The sequence below is a fragment of the Oikopleura dioica genome, chromosome XSR (genome assembly GCF_907165135.1).
Source record: "Oikopleura dioica chromosome XSR, OKI2018_I68_1.0, whole genome shotgun sequence".
NCBI lineage: Eukaryota > Metazoa > Chordata > Appendicularia > Copelata > Oikopleuridae > Oikopleura > Oikopleura dioica.
The window spans coordinates 5,696,191-5,714,419 of NC_137294.1; the positions used below are offsets into that span (position 1 = coordinate 5,696,191).

Below are 18,229 nucleotides of genomic sequence, written 5' to 3' on the forward strand. Positions count from 1 at the left end.
GCGGTAACACATGCAATATGAATGTTTCTACTTTCAAGGCGGAATAAACTTACTGCTCATCATATGCGAATTTCAATAATTAACCAGATTATCATCAATATTCAACAGATTAAAAGCGAAAGTTATTATCGATTCGCTAAGCAACCCTTCCGGTTTTGGGCAAGTGCCAAACGGTTAGAAAATCTGACGAAAGATTAATGCGTTTTCGAGGTTCTCTAGGATTTCTTTCAAAACTTTGCTCTCTTGCCCATCGGATCGATACTGCATATGGGCGGTTTTTTTCTGCGTGATGCAAATTTGCCTTTTGAGACTTTTCACTCTCTGAAAAACGCCACATGGGTCCTCCTTTGTCCATGTATTTGCGTCAACTCCTGTAGCACTCACCTAGGTTAGAAGCTCTTCTTTACTTTTGTTATTTGCTCTCACTCATGTACTCGAGTGCAGTTTAAAATGTGGCTTACAGGAAAGTACCGATCGGTCGCTCATTTGTGAATAATTCACTTTTCATTGAGCAACTTTCCCTGAATAATTAATCGTCGGCCACTCATTCCTCCTTTTTTTCTGAAAAGAATTTCTGATCAGCCAAGGCCGATATTCCCTCTTTTCATTGAGATCCTTCCTCGCTGCCGTTAATTATTCACTCTGGTACTTTTGTTTTCCTGCTTAATGTAACTTTCAATAGGAATCATAGAGGAGCATCAATCGATCAGATTCGGGAACCCCAGTGTTTGTTGCGGCCGTTTCGCTTTTTATGAGCTGCCTTATTAAATAGCACATTCGATCTTGTCGTGCTAGTTTATGAATGCCAAGCACGGAAACTCCTTCCCATCTAATGCCCGAAACTTGAATGGAGCGAAACTGAAACTGACTTTTTGAAACGGACTTTTTGAATCGAGCGGAAGCTATGACACAGCGCTTAAGGGTAAAACATGAAATCGGCGCGGCGCGGCCGCCCGTTCAGCGCCCCGCCGTGACCTATTTTTCAGAGGCCCGTCAAATCTGAACGGAGAGAGTATTTTTCATAATTTTTTTTGCGTTAAGATTATCAAAGCCTGCACTTTCATCAGGACAATTTTGAAAAGAATCGTGAGCGTAGAAGTAAGAAAAAATGGGATGACTTGCTCAAAGTCTATCTCCTCCCACAATTTTCGTCCGATTTTTCCCAAATTAAAACCATTTTGTAGAGCTCCGTCTACTCTACAAATTCGTAGACTAACTTTTTTATTTTTAATTATATAGATTTTAGACGGAGTTTTGAAATGAGCGCTCTCGCTCCGCGGCCGCCTTTTTCACGCGCTGCGCTGCTGCGAATGCCTTTTTTCGAGGGAGCGCTCATTTCCAAGCTGCGTCTAAAAATCTATAAAATTTAAATTTGAAAAGCTAGTCTACGAATTTGTAGAGTAGACGGAGCTCTACAAAATGGTTTTAATTTGGGAAAAATCGGACGAAAATTGTGGGAGGAGATAGACTTTGAGCAAGTCATCCCATTTTTTCTTACTTCTACGCTCACGATTCTTTTCAAAATTGTCCTGATGAAAGTGCAGGCTTTGATAATCTTAACGCAAAAAAAATTATGAAAAATACTCTCTCCGTTCAGATTTGACGGGCCTCTGAAAAATAGGTCACGGCGGGGCGCTGAACGGGCGGCCGCGGCGCGCCGATTTCATGTTTTACCCTTAATGACGTCTGGGACTCTCGATTCTCGACGGGAGCTGTATTTGTCTCCAACAGCAGTCACACCTGCAGCACCCTTAGCTAGACACTTAAGCAGATCTGAAAATCACACGGATGCTGCTTTTCTAACTATCAGACTTACAGAACTAGTCTGTCTGGAACATTACCTACAGTAGTAGTTGTTGGTCTTCTATCTTTGCTTGAAATTTGCACAGCCCTTTTTCATAGGCCAGCGCTGAATACGACGTAGTACCGAAAAATGAAAGTTAAGAAATGGAGCTAAATCATCACTTTAATTACAAAAATATTTATTAGTTGTGCAAGTAATATCTGGGCAGTTTTTATAATTAGGTTAATTTTAAATAAATTTCTTCAAAATCCAGCGCCTCTTGGCATCCTCCGCTCACGAGGGTCTTCATCGTCGGAATCATCTGATTGCCTCCTAGAAACATTTATACGACAAAATTGCGCTTTCTAACTCACCTTCTTGCATTGAGATCAGGACGCTGAATTCGTCTAGGTTTTTCGTCTTCTGATCCATAAGCGGAGCTGGAATAGCCAGCTGCATTTGACATGTCTCTAGTGCCTCTTGTGGCTTGAATTCTTGCGTGAAGAGGATCCATGCCCATTGCAAGTAATTGGTTTTCTCTTACGGCGCCCATCACTTCAGGCCTAGAGATTTCAATAAGAATGAAAAATGCCCTTCAATCACCTATTTGCCATCAGATCTGGATTGAGCTGCGGCATGACAGATGCTGGCATCGCCGCCTCATCCGCCAAGGAGCCTAGATCTTCGGCCATTTCACGATTGCGTTGGTTTTGCTCGAATTCCTCAATCTCTTTTGTTTCCGAGAAGATCTTGCGCTTGATGCATGCAATCAACGCGATGAAGATGATCAGTCCGAGAACCGCAGCGGGAGCAATTATAGCCACCTTTATCTTCTCCATAGCATCACATAAAGGTCCCTTCAAAATCATTCGTGCTTATTTAGAGTAATTTAGTCTACCTCCAAAGAAATGAGGCGAGAATAAGCTCTTTCTCTTGACTTTTCGTCGCCACCTGCCATACACTGTAATTGCTCCACATTTGAAACTCTTCAGATGAGTATGAAAATTTTCTCGAATTAACGGATTCCCGAGATAGCTTGAGACGGATGTTTTGAACTCATTCCTTGAACTTTGAAGCCTGAGCCAGCTGACGAACGATTGCTGGGCACAGTCACAAATAAGCGGGTTTACGGAAATATCGATGGTGGTATTAAAAGCAAGTTCATCAAAGCTGTCTGGGGTCACGTGGACAAACCAGTTGTCGGAAATGTCCAAGTGAATGAGATTTTTGAGTCCAAAAAAGCTATCTATTGAAATGAAATTCATGTGATTTCCACTAAGATCCAGGTATTGAAGCTTCACCAAAGCGCCAAAAAGAGGCTAGAAAATGATATAGACCGGAATTGATGGAAAAAAACTTACTCTGTCAATAAAAGAGATTAAATTATCAGAAAGATCGAGTTTGACAAGTTCTGGAAGTTTCAAAACTCCAGAAAGTTCTTGAGCTCTGAGGTTGTTCCTTCTTAAAATCAGCTGCTGGATTTTCGGAGTGCGATCAAACGCGTCTATTGAAATTTCCATCAGTTGGTTAGTTGACAAAGATAGATTCCGCAATTCCGGAAAGCTCGCAAATGTTTCCTTTGAGATGCTTGCGAAAGCATTTACTGGCAGCTCGAGTACTTCTACTGATTCCATCGTGCCAAGACCCGCGGTCGAGTTGATCGAGTTTCCTTGAAGATTAATAAGCCGCAGCATTGTCAACGGTTTGAGCTTGGACACGTCGAGTACTGATATTTTATTAAACCGAGCCCACAATTCCACCAGTCGGTTATCATTAGGAAAAGCTGGCACGGACTCCAGTCCACTGCGATCCATATAAAGATGGTGGAAACTTCGCAGATCGCTTTCAGGAAGAATTCTTTCCCAATCTTCGTCTCGATTTGAGCATTCTTTTTGGCCGGACTGGCCATCGCAGCAGCAAAATTCGCATTTCACGAATTTGCTTGGCTCTATAAATGATATAAAGACTGCTCACTGTTGATCATTTTGAGAAAAAATCAATTGAGAAAAAAAGAGAATCTAAAAATTGAACATCTTTACCTTTATCCTTGGGTACCAGTGGATCCTCATAATACTTCTTAATTCTAGTGACACTCTCACATGATTTCTGCTGGCTTCTGCTGATAAAAAGTAACGGAATGAGAGCGTATTTCATCTGTTGGCTTACTCTGAGGCTGCATCCGTACTCGGCGCATTCTCGCGTAGCGTGAAATTAAAACCGCTTCAGGACGAGTCACGGTGGAGGAGGTTCCATCCTTTTTTTTATCGGTCCGTCAAAGGGACTCTGGAATGTTGGTATCCACGCTCCGATATATGAAAAGATATTTAGAATAAGATGGTTTTTGAGATTGGCAAAAATCTGCACTTTTTTTAATAAATTTTTGTTGCATGAGCTAACTTACTAAATTGCGGGAAGTTAGCTTTTCCTTCTACTTTAGAACGCCGGGTGAAAATTAATCATACAAAGCCACGTTCTTTCTCATCCCTTCCGATTTATTGCGCCTCGAAAACGTGAGAAACTGACGGCCTGAGAACTCTTACGAGTCAGCCGGTAATCTCTCTCCATCATAAAATCGCTGGCCAGTCATGAACAGCGCTTTAGTTCAAGATATTGAAAAGAGGGATGGGCAAATATTTCACAAATCCGGACGAAGATCTTTTTAATCCTCTGTGTCCGGATTTACATGTACCAGCTGAGTATCTAAGAGTCTGGCGCATACACGAAGAAAAAGGATCGATTCAGTTGCAGCAAGTTGAGACCAATGAAAATTCCTACGGTGTATATTTGGTTGACAATTTTTTTCTTCCATAAGCTATCATTTTTTCAGTGCTGCTTCAAAACAACGACCAACATAGAGTCGCTGAATGCTTTGAATGGGGTGGCTAGTACGTACTTTACTGATGCGATCCAAGCATAGGCTTCCCACCTCGCTCTGAAATCCTTATTTTTATGTCAGAGTATGGTGGTAACCCTATTTAAGCCCAACTCTCTACGACTTGCTCGATGAGCAAGACTCTCAATTTATCTAGCCTAAAGCTCTGGCCGATATTGCTACTTGGCTTCATACTAACAATTATAGCGATAGCGATTTTCATCTATATTTCTTTCTATAAAAAATACAAACATACTTTTCGCGGAGAAAGCCCAACACACGTCCCAGGTTGCGGAATGCACGGGCATATTGGAACCTTACCGAGACTAAGCAACGGCTCTTCGAAATTGTATTTAAAGATCGACATAGGAACGGAATCGAAGAGCCAATTTTAATTCGTGGCGACACTTATCTAGCACCAAGGAGCGAGAGAAAATATTCAAGTCAAATGCACTCTGAAGATGGCGACTCAGGCTGTGGAGATTTAGCAACTTTCAGGAAAAGGACGGATATGGCAAACTTTTACTTTGTGATCAGTTTTAACCTTCCCTTTATGAGACCGCTTCCAGATCTTCCAGAGCCTCTTTTGTTTGCGTGAAATTCTGTTTCTAATGATAAATAAATCTACGTTTTAAAATCCAGATATATTTTTGTCTCCCAAAAGATACTCTACCATACAGTTATGTTCGAGGGTTAATTTGCATGCATTACACTAATTGAAGTATTCACAGGTGAAACAAAATGTCAAAAATTCATGGAACGGAGGGGCTCGCCAGCTCATATATATAACAGCTGTATTCTATGAACTGAAATCAAAGAAGAGAATTAACTAAATTGATTTGGATGAATTTCCAGATATTTGCGTTTGTTTTTTCCAGGAGAGGAAAACTAATCATATATTATGATGGTTATTTAATTGGTTTATTTTTCTATTATATAAGCAAGGATTTGTAAGAAAACGTAGTTAGCCTTTGAAAGAGCTTTGTTCGCTCGTGTAATGTGGACAACGAAGGATCAACTGAAAAAATGAACATCCAGTCAGCGAACCAACTATTCGATCTCTGGAGTCTCATGAATTCAGACGACGAATATTTCAAAGGACTCGGAAACGGACTTGTAACATACTAATCTGTATTAAATATCTTCATCAATAAATTCATCCAATTGAACTCAAGCGACAGTCTGTCAACACGGACAACCTCTCCGACTTTTGTAGAAAGGACTCAAGCAGTAAGCGGTAAAACATCTCATTCGGGTTTGCCGGATCAGTCTTCTTTGCCAGTCGATAAAGAGAAAGAGCATAATTGAAAATCGCGAATTTTTCGGAGTTCACCTGTAGCAAGCATTAGGTAAAATTTGTAACGAAATAGAGCACCTGGAGAAGAATCAGATAATCTCGGTGAACTTTGAAATTTTTAATCGGTAGATTTGAAATGAACTCGTCTACAATCTTTGATTCTTCGGAAAAGAGCTTCACCATAATATCGATGATCGAAACAAGCGCAAGAAAGGAATAAAGTGTCACCATTATCGCCATGAGGAACGTTCGCCTCGGAACAGAGGAAAAACGGCCTTGATGTGAGTTTGAAATCCATCAATACCAAAACTGTCTGTTCCGTTGTAGTAATAACTCTGAGGCAGAGGACAGTCAAATAAAATGGGGTTGAACCGCCCCACTGCACTTACGGATTATGAATCACTTTTATGAATTCTTTACTTATAAGTAAGTATTATATATATAATATATGCATAAGTTATTATAAAACTTTTATTATATAAGTAATGTTTCGTTTAACCCGAGTCAAGAGTTATTGCACTTATAAAAAGGACCACAAGAATCAAAAATATAATTGTTAAAACCCTCGTAAACGTTACGCTGATCGGTATCTTAAAAGATTATGGCGATAATGATTATTATTGATTATTATTTCAATAATTAAACCCGGTTTAATTTAAACCTTCGCTGATGCAATAAGATCATTAAGCTCGGCAAAATAGTTGTCTGGAAGGTGGCCCTTTCCAATGCGCTTTTGGATATAGTTTTTATCTATTTCCTTCGTGTTATCTGGTAAATCGCTAAAGACACCAAGTGTTTCTCATAAATCGGTTTTTAATTCAGTACAGAAGTTTGCTTTTATCGCTAAAATACGACTTCCTGTGATAGATTCCTCAATACCGTCCGCCAGATAATTAATGACAGCGCGAGACTCCTCCTTCTTTAGTTCTTGCCGAATTTTTCTGATGGCGTACATTATTCCACACACTGCAATGATAATAAAAGGCAGACATGGGTAATGAAGAAGAGATATTTGTCCCACGCTCGGGTCCTCGTTTGCTAAATGAGCCCAGCAGTAATCTTTGATCAAAGGAATCTGAGATCGTCGGTCAAAAACAAGAACACCGGTAAACACGCGTGATTGATGATTTGGATTGAAAACTTCGAGCTGTCCTTTTCCGTAGAGATCGTAGCCATAAGTCACTCCAATTAGAAGCACGACCACACAAGTCATGACTGTCGGGGTCAATATCAAATACAATTTAAAGGTTATTTACAGATAAAGATTTTTAAGATTAAAAACTCAATAGTATTATCAAAGGACCTTCCTGACCAGACACTTACGAAAGCCTTGGAAAGATTATTTGCTTGGGACTCACTTTTACTTTACCTCGACAGGGCTAAGCAAATCAAGACCATCCTGAGAATCAAGCAAAGAATTCAGGATTGTGTCAAACTTCCCTATCCCAAAAATAACGCTCATCTCTTTCGACGGAAATGAATTGTCGAATTATTTGAAAATAAATAAAAGCGCCCTGCCTTGATGACAACAATGAGACTTTTTAATAAAATTGATTAAATATTGCGTCGTAAAGATGGACTAGTACATTTTGAAGACAAGGATGATTTTTAGACATGTTCATGTTAGAGATTTGACCTGATTTTAAGGAAGGAATCGAGTTTGTATCACTAGAAAAATCCGCGAATTTCGAAGGAGATTTAATTATAACCCGGTAGCCGGAAGGAAAGTTATGCCACATAATATTTCGATTTTTCAGTTAGTTAAGGAGATTGAAGTGAGTTAGTTGTTTTGTTTGAGCAAAGACAGTGTTTGCAAAGCGGTGACACATTTACCAGTGGTACACTAAGTTGCTTGAAAAAGGATATATTTTATTTTCGAAAGATGGTTTTCAAGAGCGGTCTAACGAAGGCGGAGCAAGAGAAGGCACAGAATGAGCTCAACGAGGATCCAGCAACGATAAACGAAAAATTGAAGAGCTTAGGTAATTTTGATAATTACCTGTAAACGAAAAATTCAGAGTTGTTAGCCCAAGAGTTCCAAGTCTAATTTCTGAGTTCTCGGTCTTAGTTGCTTTTAACTTCACTTTCAAACAAATGAAGGGCTCTTGAGCCACTTAATCAAACAGAAATACTTGCTGGCTTGAACTTTATTAGTAAATAATATTTACGAGTAAAACATTATTAGGAGCAATTGTAAGAAGAGCAAGAAAATACCCGTTGCAGCGCATCCAAGATTAGAGGACGACTCATTCATAGTTCGTTATTTGCGAGTTACGAAGTACGATCTGAAGAAGGCGGAAGAGAAAATCACTGCCCTCTTTCAGCTCGTGATAGATTGGCCGGAAGTTTTTGGCGATTTGAAATGGACACCGGAGATCGAAAAAGTCTTCGACTCTGGCGTTATGGAACTTCTGGAGCCGGAAGATGATGGATGCTGGGTTCTGACTTCTGCTTCGGGCAGGTGGGATCCTGCTGAAATTCCGGCTCATGCTCTTCATCAAGAAAAAGGTTTCAAACTAAAGCGAGACGCAGATGTATGATCATAAAAAGTACTCCTTAAAAATTATTTGGGATCATTTCAAAAGCATCCGCATTTCTACGGGAGTGGCTAATCGAGCACGAAAGTGTGCAGGTACATGGAATTCGCTTCATTATCGATCACGGTGGAATGAGCTGGAGTCGATTTCGCGCTGTCGGTCTCAAATCAGCAAAAATGGGAGGGCGTTTCGATGCCTGTTCGCCCTTCAGAAACAAACGATCATTCGTTTTGAATGTAAAATGATAGCTTTCGATAGGATATAAATAAAGTTCAGTGCCCAGGTTGGCTCGAGACTGTATTCAACATCGTCAAAAAGTTCTTTTCGAAGAAGACTCTCGAGCGAGTCGTCATTTTGCCGAAAGGAGCCGATTGGGAAGAGCTCTACAAAGAAGTTCCTAAAGAACGTTTGCCTGAGTACTTGGGAGGAACAGCACCATCTTGTGGTTATTTTTATATGAATGAAATCGTCCTCATATTGATTTTAGAACAAGCTTGGATAAAGGATTTGAAAGCAAACTCGAAGCGAATAGAGAAGAAGTTTGAGTTTATGAAGGCGCTCTGCGATCCAAAGTAGCTTCTATAAATATTTCTACTCTGAATTTATGTCTTCAGTTTTGTCCCAGAAACAGACGAAACTGACAATGAGCTGTCAGAAGAAATGGCCAAGTTAGAAGTAGAAGCGAAAAAGGGAACCCTCTTCTAAAGAAAACGCTGTTCATAGTCTGTTATTATTCAATATATTGAGATATAATTTCAATTAATCAGCTAACACAAGTCGAAACAGATAGACAAGCATTCTACGTGTTGCTTATCGTTCTTGAAGCAATGTAGCGAGAATAGAAGGTGCCGATAAAGGCAATACCGTCTTGACTAATTTATACTAGTGACTAAGAAAGGGACTTCATTTGTCAATCTTTGACAGGAGTTGGACCTGCGGAGTATTAGAATTCTCATTTAAATTTCCTCGGAGCAGTTCCACTGAAATTTTCCAAGTAATAAATATTCATAGCCTATGAATTATATCTACTTTAAATCTTGTCCTATTTATCTAATAAGTCATTAGATAATAATTATAAGTAATAACTCTTCGTAAAAATATTACATGGGATCTCATATTCACAAGCCAAAAAACATTCGAAAAGTTATTTTGCTTATTGGTTTCTTGTACTTATAAAACGAAAAGAACAAAGAAAAATCGTATATTCAGTAGAGAGAGAGTCAGAGAACGTAGTCTTCGGCTTCTTCGGAGTCTTCGTCGGAGTCTTTTTCTTCGGAGTCTTCTTCCCAATTTTTTTTTTTTGCTGAAACACTCTTTGCCTTTTTTCACTTTCAGCTCTTTGCGAAGGTCCTTCTTCTAAATTTTAAGACTTTTTTGGATTTTATAATCGTCTATTTTATTTACTTAAATTTGTACCGTTCTCTGCAAGTGGAGGCTCTGCAACTGCCTGTTTCACTGGTTCTTCAGTAGGCGCGGTCTCTCGACGAGATTTCTTCTTTGGGGTAGTTCCGTCTTCAAATGCATCGCTGGCTCAGCTGGGAGTGATTTTTTTTTTCAGAATAATTTTAGTTTGCTGCTTGAAGTGATGACAACTTTCGATAGTCAATATCTTCAAATTGGAAAATAGCAATATTGGAAGCATTCGGAGTCTGAGAAATGTATGATTACCGGTAGTTAGACTTTGAGAATTTCTACACGGTTGATTATAAAGGCAACGTGAAGGCATTTTTCGCACATCTTTTTTTAGTTAGCGTGAGATTATTCAGACGACATTTCACGAGCGGCGTGCTCCTTAGCCACATGGAAAAGGGTGGCGCTCTTACGGCTCTCGGAGAGTTCATGATATTTGCCAGCTACGACGAGGAAGTTAAGTCATTTTTTTATTTCCTTATTAGAGAATTCAAAGCACCGATTGTCACATATGAAGCTCTTATCCTTTGTACTGGCCATAGGTAAATTATAGCTTTTAGGTGAACTTTTATATCGCCAATTATACAACTTGATTGACAAAAGTCATTTGGAATTTTTTACAGAGTAGAACAAAAGTAGCTGCGATAAGTAGTCAGACAGGCCGAGAACTAGAGTATTAACTAGTGCCTGCTAACTACCAATATTCTGAAAATACCTAAAGAGGAAGTTGACCGTCATTAGCTAAAGTTGAACTTGCTTGGTAATTTGGCAGAGAGCGAAATTCGTCAGTCTCGGAAAAAAGACATTAAAATGCATTCATGACTTGCAGCTGAAGCCGTGTATTCAACACGAGCTGCTAGCGCTGCGGCTTCAAGTACTGTTGTTAACAACTTAGCAAGATAAAGGGGATTTGCGGCGCGAGAAATTTTTTATACCCAGCGAGAATTGATCTTACGTTGCACGTTCACGGATATTTGTTCTTCGGAAACTTAAAGACGGCTCAGACTAGTCGCGCGTGGGAAAGATACTTGCATAATTTCAGCCATTAGAGTCTCATTATAATAATCGAGCTACTGGAGATTTTTCCTTGGGCGGCGAGTTAGACATGCAAATAGTCTGTCCGAACACTGTCACTTCGAAAAAAAAATGAAAAACTTGAAAATCCTGGTTTTCCGTTTTACCGAAGACCAAATCAGGCGACCTTTTCGCAACATTATTAAATCTAAAAGAAAACTGGCCACGTTTATCTTTTAGAATTGTGTATATTTGAACAGGCTCAAGAGTGGACTAACCAGTCTTTTAAGGAATTTGTGTCTTTTGAAAACATGGAATGTATAATTATAAAAACACGTCGTGGTTCTTGATGCGCGATGTTGATAATTTTCAACTATCAGCAAGTGAGCTCTTCAGATCGAAGGGCTCAAACGAATTGGCAGCGAAGGGCCCAGTTGGGCAGTCAACAACAGGGCCTTCGAACGCCTCGGACTCTCAAGAGCGGCCAAGCGCCCGATACTCAGCCAGATCCTTTCTAATTCCCAAATAGCGAATTTTTTCTATTTCCTCATTTCGCGGTCACTTTATCGGGGAAAGTTAGAGGAACTAAGAGTTCTACTGGGCAGTCGTAGTGGCACTTTTGCACGCTCCATTCCAGGGTTATTGAAAAAAATCATTAGAAACACTCCTTTGCTTGAGCATTTTTACATCATTTTTCAATTTCAGGCGCCGATGGAAAGAAGCCAAACAAATTCGAAGAGCTCGACAGATCAGGGAAAATAATGATGAAGAAAGCGATCGCTGAAGGGTTACTCACGTCTAGCACGATTAAACACTCTTCCGCAGCGGGCCCTAACATCGGAACCATTCGATCAGTTCCAAGTAAGTTTCTAAGCTATTTTAAACGTGGGTCTAATGCTAACGCATATTCGTTTTTGTCGCGGTGGATCAGGCGATTGCGGAAAGTAGCGGCGAAGTGTCGCGCTGGACCGCGCCAAATAAGAACTGACCACATCCATCTCGCCGAGCACACTCCAGTGTTACAATATCTTTAACTACTTGGTCACTTGATATGCCAAAAGTTCAAAAGCAGAACGCAGAAGAATAGTCATTTTTCATTAACCTTATATTTAGACTCTTTGAAGAAACAACAGATCTGCATGGACATCCCGACCGTTGCGGAGATTAGGTCAGCGAAAAAGAGTAACCCGCAAGAAGAGAAGCTGAAAAAACGCATTACATTAAAGGTAATTAACCGTGCTCAGTTGCTCCTCCTTTGTTTACATTCGAGGGCTAAAAACAGTTGTAATATTCGCTTTAGACAATTCAAGCAGTCATGGATGGATCTTACGAGGAATGGATGCATCATCTAACACAGAACGAATACCCCGTTCCGACTCTCGATTTGCCTGTCGACTACAGCCACGAGCACTTTGACTATCTCGACTTGGGAAAAGACATGATCGAGATAGGGACGAATTCTTTTACACTGGCAAGCATCGTCCGAATGCGTCCAGACCCAACTCTTCCAGCAGACTATACTAACCGGGGCAGCAGGAAACGTGAAAAATCAATTGACACATCAATCAATTTTATTTCTTTTTGAAGAACTTAAATTTTGTTTCGTTACTTGAAATTTCACCTTGCGTAGAATTTTATCGAAGCGTAATGATGCGGGCCAAGGATTTGAACTCGTCGCCCCATCATTTTACACTGGTTCGGTTAGCCTATTTATGGGCAATGATGTCAAAGAGCCCGGCCACCTCGATTTCGGTCGCTCTCGACTGCCTGACAATACCTGGCTCTGTATTGGAACCTCCGTCGACAGAGATAACTTCGGAGATGATATTGCTCATATCGTTCCATTCGTGAACGGCTTCTCAGATGGGCCCGGGACATCCATAAAAATGAATGGCTCTCTTGCTTCAAATGCTTCGATGATCCTCGGAAATGGACTTGATGATTCTGGTCATTTGATTCCAGGCAGAAAAGATCGAACATTAGACGAAAAACCACGCTTTGGACAGCAATTCGAGGTAACTTAGACGTTTGATTGAGCGCGTCGAAAATTGACGAGTTAAATCGAATTTCCTTCGATTGAAAGAGCGTCAATTAGAGTGATTTTTAGGGCGACATAAGCTCCATCTTGTACTGGGATCGCGCGCTAACTCACAAGGAGCTCCGGATGATGTGCCGTCAGAAACTTGCCGCGATCGGCGTCTCCACCGGTAAATGTCCCAAGGGATATGAACAGTTCGACTGCAGATGCTACAAAATCGTCGATCAGGAGCTGATGAGCTTCAAGGACGCTGCTAATTTTTGCAAAGCAGAAGGCGCCAAGCTCGCGCGGCCAAAAACGGAACAACAGCAAGACTTCCTCGAAATTCTCATGCAACAGAGCCACATGGAGACTTTCTGGATTGGAATTGACGACATTGGTGAGCTTGAATATTATTCCGACAAGTTTTAACGTTGTTTTAGAAATCGATGGCTTGCACGTGTGGAGTGATGGTACCGTACTCGACTATTCAGGAGGACACTTCAACAGATACCCAACTGGCGCTCCCGACAAAGTCTACACTTCTGAAGATTGCGTCGAAGAGGTAAATTTCCATATAAAATTCGGGTTTAGAACTGTTCTTAGATCAAATCTCGAAGTGGGTTTTACTGGAACGACGAGAACTGCTTCAAGGCGAACGCTTTCGCCTGCGAACTCGACGAGATCGTTGACAACTGTGAGCCCTTAGTGACGCCTCCGCCAGAGATCTTACCGATTCAAATGCTGGATCAACCATTTTCGGTGCTGAAGAGCGCGGGCATCCAGCCTGCATTCCTCAAAAGCGCTGGGAGACGCAAGGGACGGGACACTTCAAACGACTCCAATTAAGAAGTGACGCCCGTGCAGCATGGAATGCCCATCTGCTCGCTTCTGCATTCCCTACCACGTGACCACTTTGGAAAGCGCGATTTTGTAAAGCTAATCCCTTACTTTTTATTCTTGTAAATTAATAAAGCACTCTTTCAGCACAGTTATTCTTATTATATAATGATTTAATGTAGTGACTCTCCCCAGGCAACGTTGGTTCAGTGGTAGAATTCTCGCCTGCCACGCGGGAGGCCCGGGTTCGATTCCCGGACGTTGCAAGCTTTTTACTTTGTAAAGATTTTTTTATTTGCATCTTCGATGGAATCAAGGAAGAGGATATTTTGAGAATGTTTGAGAACTCGACTGATTGGGGACTATATTTTCTTTTTCTATGCTAATATCCTAGGCTTTTTCTAGTTCGCTGCTTGTCTGACTGACGGCAATCTTTTCCACTTGGAAGCGTAACTCTTCGGACCAGAAGACATACCATACGAAGGGAAACTTTGTGCGCCATTGAACACAACAGGACTAGTTCAATCTTTTCAGACACTCTGCTCAATTCTCTATGATCCAAGCTCTTTCCTGCCACGTAACTCAGGTAGGAATGCCGAGAACTCTACCTTTTGTTGATGGTTTTTAGGCTGGCCAAAAAACAATGCTCAATATAACATCACTGCCAGAAAATGGATAGAAAAATATGCCATGAAATCGTATGATTAAACTTGCGTGATGTGCAAATAAATAAACACGAAAAAAGTTATTCAGTTGATGGACATACTGAGATTGCATCACTATTTAGAGAAGTTAAAGATCATATGAACTGTATTTGAAGTGAACAGTGTTTGAAATAAATAGGAGGTAGAGTGTCACACAGAAAACGGGAATCGTAGGAAGACATGAGATAATAATTGAAGTGAAACTTAGTACGCGAGTTGAAGGGTAGGACTGGGTGTAGAGAAGGGTGAAAGGAAGGTGCAGATTGAAGATTGATAAAATTAGGCCTTGTAGATAAAGACCTCTTTCTTTTTGGATCTCGTTCAGCGAAACCCTGCTCGAGGATCCATTCAAGCTGCTCTTTGATCATCTTCATCGAGGGCAAGAATTGACACTTAAATTGCAATCAACGAAGAGAAAAAGCGAAGTATGGCTACCTTTAGCAGCTCTGTAAGTTCAGCGGAGAGAGTGTTCGCGTCTACTTTCTTCCTAGCCTTGAGTACTTTGAGAGCAGCTTCTTGGACGCGAAGAGTTCGGAGCTGGTAGACTTCGTCATCTTCTTTCTTCATCGCTTTTTCAGCGGTGAGAGGAAGACGACCGATAAGAGAGACTTTTCCGCGGGTGGCAGCTTTCCCACTTTTGATCAAGGCAAAGGCACGGTTGACACGGAAAGTCATTCCGGGCGTGAACTCTAAATGCGTTTAGCATGGAAGACTAACATAGAGCAAACCTTTCGCAGCCTTGCTCACTTGTGGACGAGTGAGAAGGAGTTGGATTTTGAGCTTGGGATTCTGAGTCAGTACAGTCAGAGTTTTCTTGATTTCAGACTCAGGTAGCATTGATCCGAGGCAAAGCTCCTCAATCGTCAGTTCGCTGTTCGGCCGTCTAAAGGAAGATTTTAACATCCTTCTCGATCTTGAAAACGTACCTATTCCAGCAAGATAAAACAGCCATTTGGAGTGCCGTAACATCAAGCTCGTACTTTCCCACTTTGGATTCGAATGTGAGTGTTCCGTGGGAAAGGAGCGGATGAAAGCTCAACTTGCGGCCGGTGTGCTGCTCTTTGTAGTAGTTCTCAATCTCGTTCAAGCTCTCTTCGACTTCATGAGGAAGCTGAATGGGGAAACGAGATAGACCGCGCACCCAAGCTCCGGCAGAGAGAACTTTTACATTGATAGATTTTTTGTCGAGCAAAGCTAAAATATAACATAACATTTATAAGGTAAGATTAAAATAAACCTTTGACGTCCTTATTAAGATCCTCCGATAATTTGATGTCTTGGAACATTCGCTGGAGCTTGTTGACGTATTCTGATGGCATTCCGATTGAGCGAAGTCCGTCGACAAAAGACTCCTCGAGCTGTCGGTCATTTGAGACGTTGAGTACTAATCGTCGAGTCAGGTGGAGCTACAATTGTTTAATATAAATTCTTAACATCTGATGGATTACCTTATGGTGGCGCATGAACAAGTCCTTGCTGTCGATGTACTTCAGCAAATTAAGTATGCCGTAGATACGATCTTCAATCTCCTGCTCATTGTATTTTCGGCAAAGGGCTTTCTTTCTGAGCAAGCCATCTACATGAGTAGCAAGCATTTCTGGAAACTTATTTTCCTTGCCGAATATTTCAGTGCTGTTCAACAGAACGTTGAATCCTTGAAAAATTGCTTTATTTAATTGCTTGATTCCGATTAACTACCTCTGTCGCGCTCAGTTGTAAATTTAAAATGCGACTGGAAGGCGTACTCAATCAGCATGTCGGTTTCTTCGTAAAGCTTGAGGATACAGCTAACAGCAGCGTCGCCATCAGTGAGAGAACATGCTTTCAGCCTTTCAGTCCCTCGTTTCGTGACATACTGGTTAACGGCTTTGCGAAGGGCTCGAGACTTGTCCACGTCGGGTCGCATGAGAATGAAGGCTATCTTGAGCGCCTCTTTGTCAAGAGCGTCGACTAGTGAATCGATGGATGATAAAATCAGTTCGCTTGCGGCGGGCTCGTTCACCAAAACTAAAAATGTGTCCCCATCCGATCTTTAACAGATCATTTTTACCTTCAAGAAGTTCATCCTGCGACTTTTTATACGACGCTTCTGCAATGTATTGCCTGGACATTCTTTTCTCGAAGTTATACGTCTCAAGCGCAAAGGACATGTACTCAATGGCAGTGGGCCCGTCGGCGAGTTTTTCTGCGACGCGTTTCACGTAGAAGTCCCGTCGATCTTTGTAGTAGTACATGTCCCATTCGAGCTCAAGGCCGCGGAGCGGGTCGCGGCCGATGAGGCACCTTCTCGACAAGTTTATGTAGGTGCGTTTGAGCGCTTGTACTCGCGCGTCGTTTCTGTACTCAGTATTGCCACAACGTTCTTCGTGGATTAAATGTTTTGCGCCAGCACGCAGCTCGGTCTCGAATTTCGCAAACATGAATTTCCACTCGAGAAGGAGAAGATACTCGATTGAAAGATCCTCGTCAGTGCGCTCCAAAAACTCAGTTTCTAGCGCTCGAAAGGGTTCCGGCAAGTACTCAAGCTAAAGTAGTCATTGACGACAAAGCTTACTATGTTCAATATACCTGTGCTTCGAAGTCGTCCCACTCTCGACGATAGTGATCCAACATTTTGAGATAATTAGAGTCGTCTCGGTCTCTGACTTCTTCGAGACTGATTTTGACTTTTTTGAATCGCTCGCTGACAAGATCTGTGAGAGCCATTTGAAGTCGTTCGCTTCCGTCAGGATCCCACTGGATAGATGCAAATACGTCCCAAAACAATTTGTGCCATTCCTCTCTAAAAATCTTTAGAACCAAGTGATCTGTAGATAACTCACCTTGGAACATTTTCGAGAAAGAGCAGTTTCTGAATGACGGGCTTCATTCGATCCCATCGCTCGTCGAATGGTATATCATCCTTTCCGATCATCTGGGAAGTGAAGTCCCGTACTTCGACCGACATAAAAATGACCTTAAAAGTTACTACCATTTTACTTATTTAGAGAATACAGAGGTGAGACTGTTGAGCACTCGTATAAAAAGAGTAGAAGAGAAAAAGCGAAGTGACAGATTTTGAGAGAACATGTGAGTTAGGCTTCTTGAAAGAAGTCTTTTTTCAGGAAAACGATTCTCCTGACTTGGTCAAGAGATTTCTTCAGAAGAGATTCATCGTAAGCTTCCTCATTTCCTTGATTTTCATTGTTGTTTCTCTCAAGAATCGCCGAGATGTCACTTCGGTGTTCTTCTTCGTCTTTCTTAAGCTCTTCCCGGGTCAATGCCGCTTTCAACGCGTTGTAGTTGATCAGGAAGCGTTCAAGTTCGGAGCTCTCCTCATAAAGTGCTTCACCCCGGAGAATTGCATCTTCCATATTTTCTGCCCAGAGTCTAACTTCGTCCCTTACTGCGGTCTCAATGACGGTTGATGAGAGCGAAGTATTCTCATCAACAGAAAAGGAAAGACCTTCCAGAACTGTGGCCTCCTCACGAATCCTCTTCAGCTCTTTCTAGCAAGTAAAATTTAGGACAGAGTTTACGTCTCATTTAAAATTACCTCTGTCTCTTCACAGGAGTTGAAATGCATATCCCGCTGAGCAAGAAATGTTCTAATCGAATTCACCACGGAGTTTCTCTCAACCTGCATCCCAATTTCTCTGAAATCAGACTTGTACTTAGTTGTTATATTGACGTAATGGCAGTATAACATTATTTCGATCAGACAGAAAGTTCTTGTGCTTTGTAGTTATTCTTGTAAATATCCACAGTTCTCGTGC

The 18,229-nt window shown here is 41.3% G+C and overlaps 4 protein-coding genes and 1 non-coding gene across 6 annotated transcripts; 3 read left to right on the plus strand and 2 right to left on the minus strand.

Moving 5' to 3' along the window:
* Positions 1–1,981: 1,981 nt before the first annotated feature.
* On the minus strand, positions 1,982–3,947 carry LOC145707768 (uncharacterized). Of its 2 annotated transcripts, none has more exons than XM_081785343.1 (4): positions 2,682–2,830; positions 2,387–2,640; positions 2,158–2,346; positions 1,982–2,116 (listed from the first exon to the last, which is right to left on the minus strand). In XM_081785343.1, exons 1-4 carry the CDS (start codon positions 2,739–2,741, stop codon positions 2,047–2,049), a joined length of 573 nt encoding a protein of 190 aa, XP_081641469.1. In that variant the 5' UTR covers positions 2,742–2,830; the 3' UTR covers positions 1,982–2,046. The 2 variants fall into 2 exon arrangements, with proteins under 2 accessions (XP_081641469.1, XP_081641467.1); XM_081785341.1 differs by lacking the exons at positions 1,982–2,116; positions 2,158–2,346 and adding exons at positions 3,145–3,731; positions 3,823–3,947 and having other exon boundaries at positions 2,498–2,640; positions 2,682–3,102.
* A 3,822-nt stretch (positions 3,948–7,769) lies between these two features.
* LOC145708588 (retinaldehyde-binding protein 1-like) lies at positions 7,770–9,248 on the plus strand. Its single transcript, XM_081786276.1, has 5 exons — positions 7,770–7,934; positions 8,138–8,725; positions 8,766–8,934; positions 8,977–9,061; positions 9,104–9,248. Exons 2-5 carry the CDS (start codon positions 8,621–8,623, stop codon positions 9,192–9,194), a joined length of 450 nt encoding a protein of 149 aa, XP_081642402.1. The 5' UTR covers positions 7,770–7,934; positions 8,138–8,620; the 3' UTR covers positions 9,195–9,248.
* A 1,087-nt stretch (positions 9,249–10,335) lies between these two features.
* On the plus strand, positions 10,336–13,913 carry LOC145706928 (uncharacterized). The gene is made up of 8 exons (XM_081784384.1): positions 10,336–10,441; positions 11,619–11,774; positions 12,027–12,139; positions 12,214–12,445; positions 12,540–12,928; positions 13,021–13,330; positions 13,374–13,495; positions 13,537–13,913. Exons 1-8 carry the CDS (start codon positions 10,411–10,413, stop codon positions 13,777–13,779), a joined length of 1,596 nt encoding a protein of 531 aa, XP_081640510.1. The 5' UTR covers positions 10,336–10,410; the 3' UTR covers positions 13,780–13,913.
* Positions 13,914–13,965: 52 nt separating this feature from the next.
* Positions 13,966–14,036, plus strand: TRNAG-GCC (transfer RNA glycine (anticodon GCC)). Its single transcript has one exon. It is a non-coding gene; the product is annotated as a tRNA-Gly (tRNA).
* Positions 14,037–14,562: 526 nt separating this feature from the next.
* LOC145707065 (cullin-5-like) lies at positions 14,563–18,152 on the minus strand. Its single transcript, XM_081784542.1, has 11 exons — positions 18,010–18,152; positions 17,297–17,962; positions 17,043–17,256; positions 16,525–16,999; positions 16,173–16,481; positions 15,923–16,128; positions 15,712–15,880; positions 15,401–15,668; positions 15,203–15,357; positions 14,910–15,163; positions 14,563–14,866 (listed from the first exon to the last, which is right to left on the minus strand). Exons 2-11 carry the CDS (start codon positions 17,446–17,448, stop codon positions 14,570–14,572), a joined length of 2,499 nt encoding a protein of 832 aa, XP_081640668.1. The 5' UTR covers positions 17,449–17,962; positions 18,010–18,152; the 3' UTR covers positions 14,563–14,569.
* Between the last annotated feature and the right edge of the window lie 77 nt (positions 18,153–18,229).

Coding starts and splice junctions, on each gene's coding strand:
- LOC145707065 (XM_081784542.1), bottom strand. CDS start 17,448: ATGGTAGTAACTTTTAAGGTCATTTTTATGTCGGTCGAAGTACGGGAC. Junction 16,129..16,172: donor TACAACTGAGCGCGACAGAG/GTAGTTAATCGG, acceptor CAATTTTTCAAG/GATTCAACGTTCTGTTGAAC. Junction 15,669..15,711: donor TCTTAATAAGGACGTCAAAG/GTTTATTTTAAT, acceptor GTTATATTTTAG/CTTTGCTCGACAAAAAATCT.
- LOC145707768 (XM_081785341.1), bottom strand. CDS start 3,937: ATGAAATACGCTCTCATTCCGTTACTTTTTATCAGCAGAAGCCAGCAG. Junction 3,732..3,822: donor ACTGGTACCCAAGGATAAAG/GTAAAGATGTTC, acceptor TATCATTTATAG/AGCCAAGCAAATTCGTGAAA. Junction 3,103..3,144: donor TAATCTCTTTTATTGACAGA/GTAAGTTTTTTT, acceptor ATCATTTTCTAG/CCTCTTTTTGGCGCTTTGGT.
- LOC145708588 (XM_081786276.1), top strand. CDS start 8,621: ATGAGCTGGAGTCGATTTCGCGCTGTCGGTCTCAAATCAGCAAAAATG. Junction 8,935..8,976: donor AGGAACAGCACCATCTTGTG/GTTATTTTTATA, acceptor TATTGATTTTAG/AACAAGCTTGGATAAAGGAT. Junction 9,062..9,103: donor AAGGCGCTCTGCGATCCAAA/GTAGCTTCTATA, acceptor TTATGTCTTCAG/TTTTGTCCCAGAAACAGACG.
- LOC145706928 (XM_081784384.1), top strand. CDS start 10,411: ATGAAGCTCTTATCCTTTGTACTGGCCATAG. Junction 10,442..11,618: donor ATCCTTTGTACTGGCCATAG/GTAAATTATAGC, acceptor TTTCAATTTCAG/GCGCCGATGGAAAGAAGCCA. Junction 12,140..12,213: donor AAAAACGCATTACATTAAAG/GTAATTAACCGT, acceptor TATTCGCTTTAG/ACAATTCAAGCAGTCATGGA.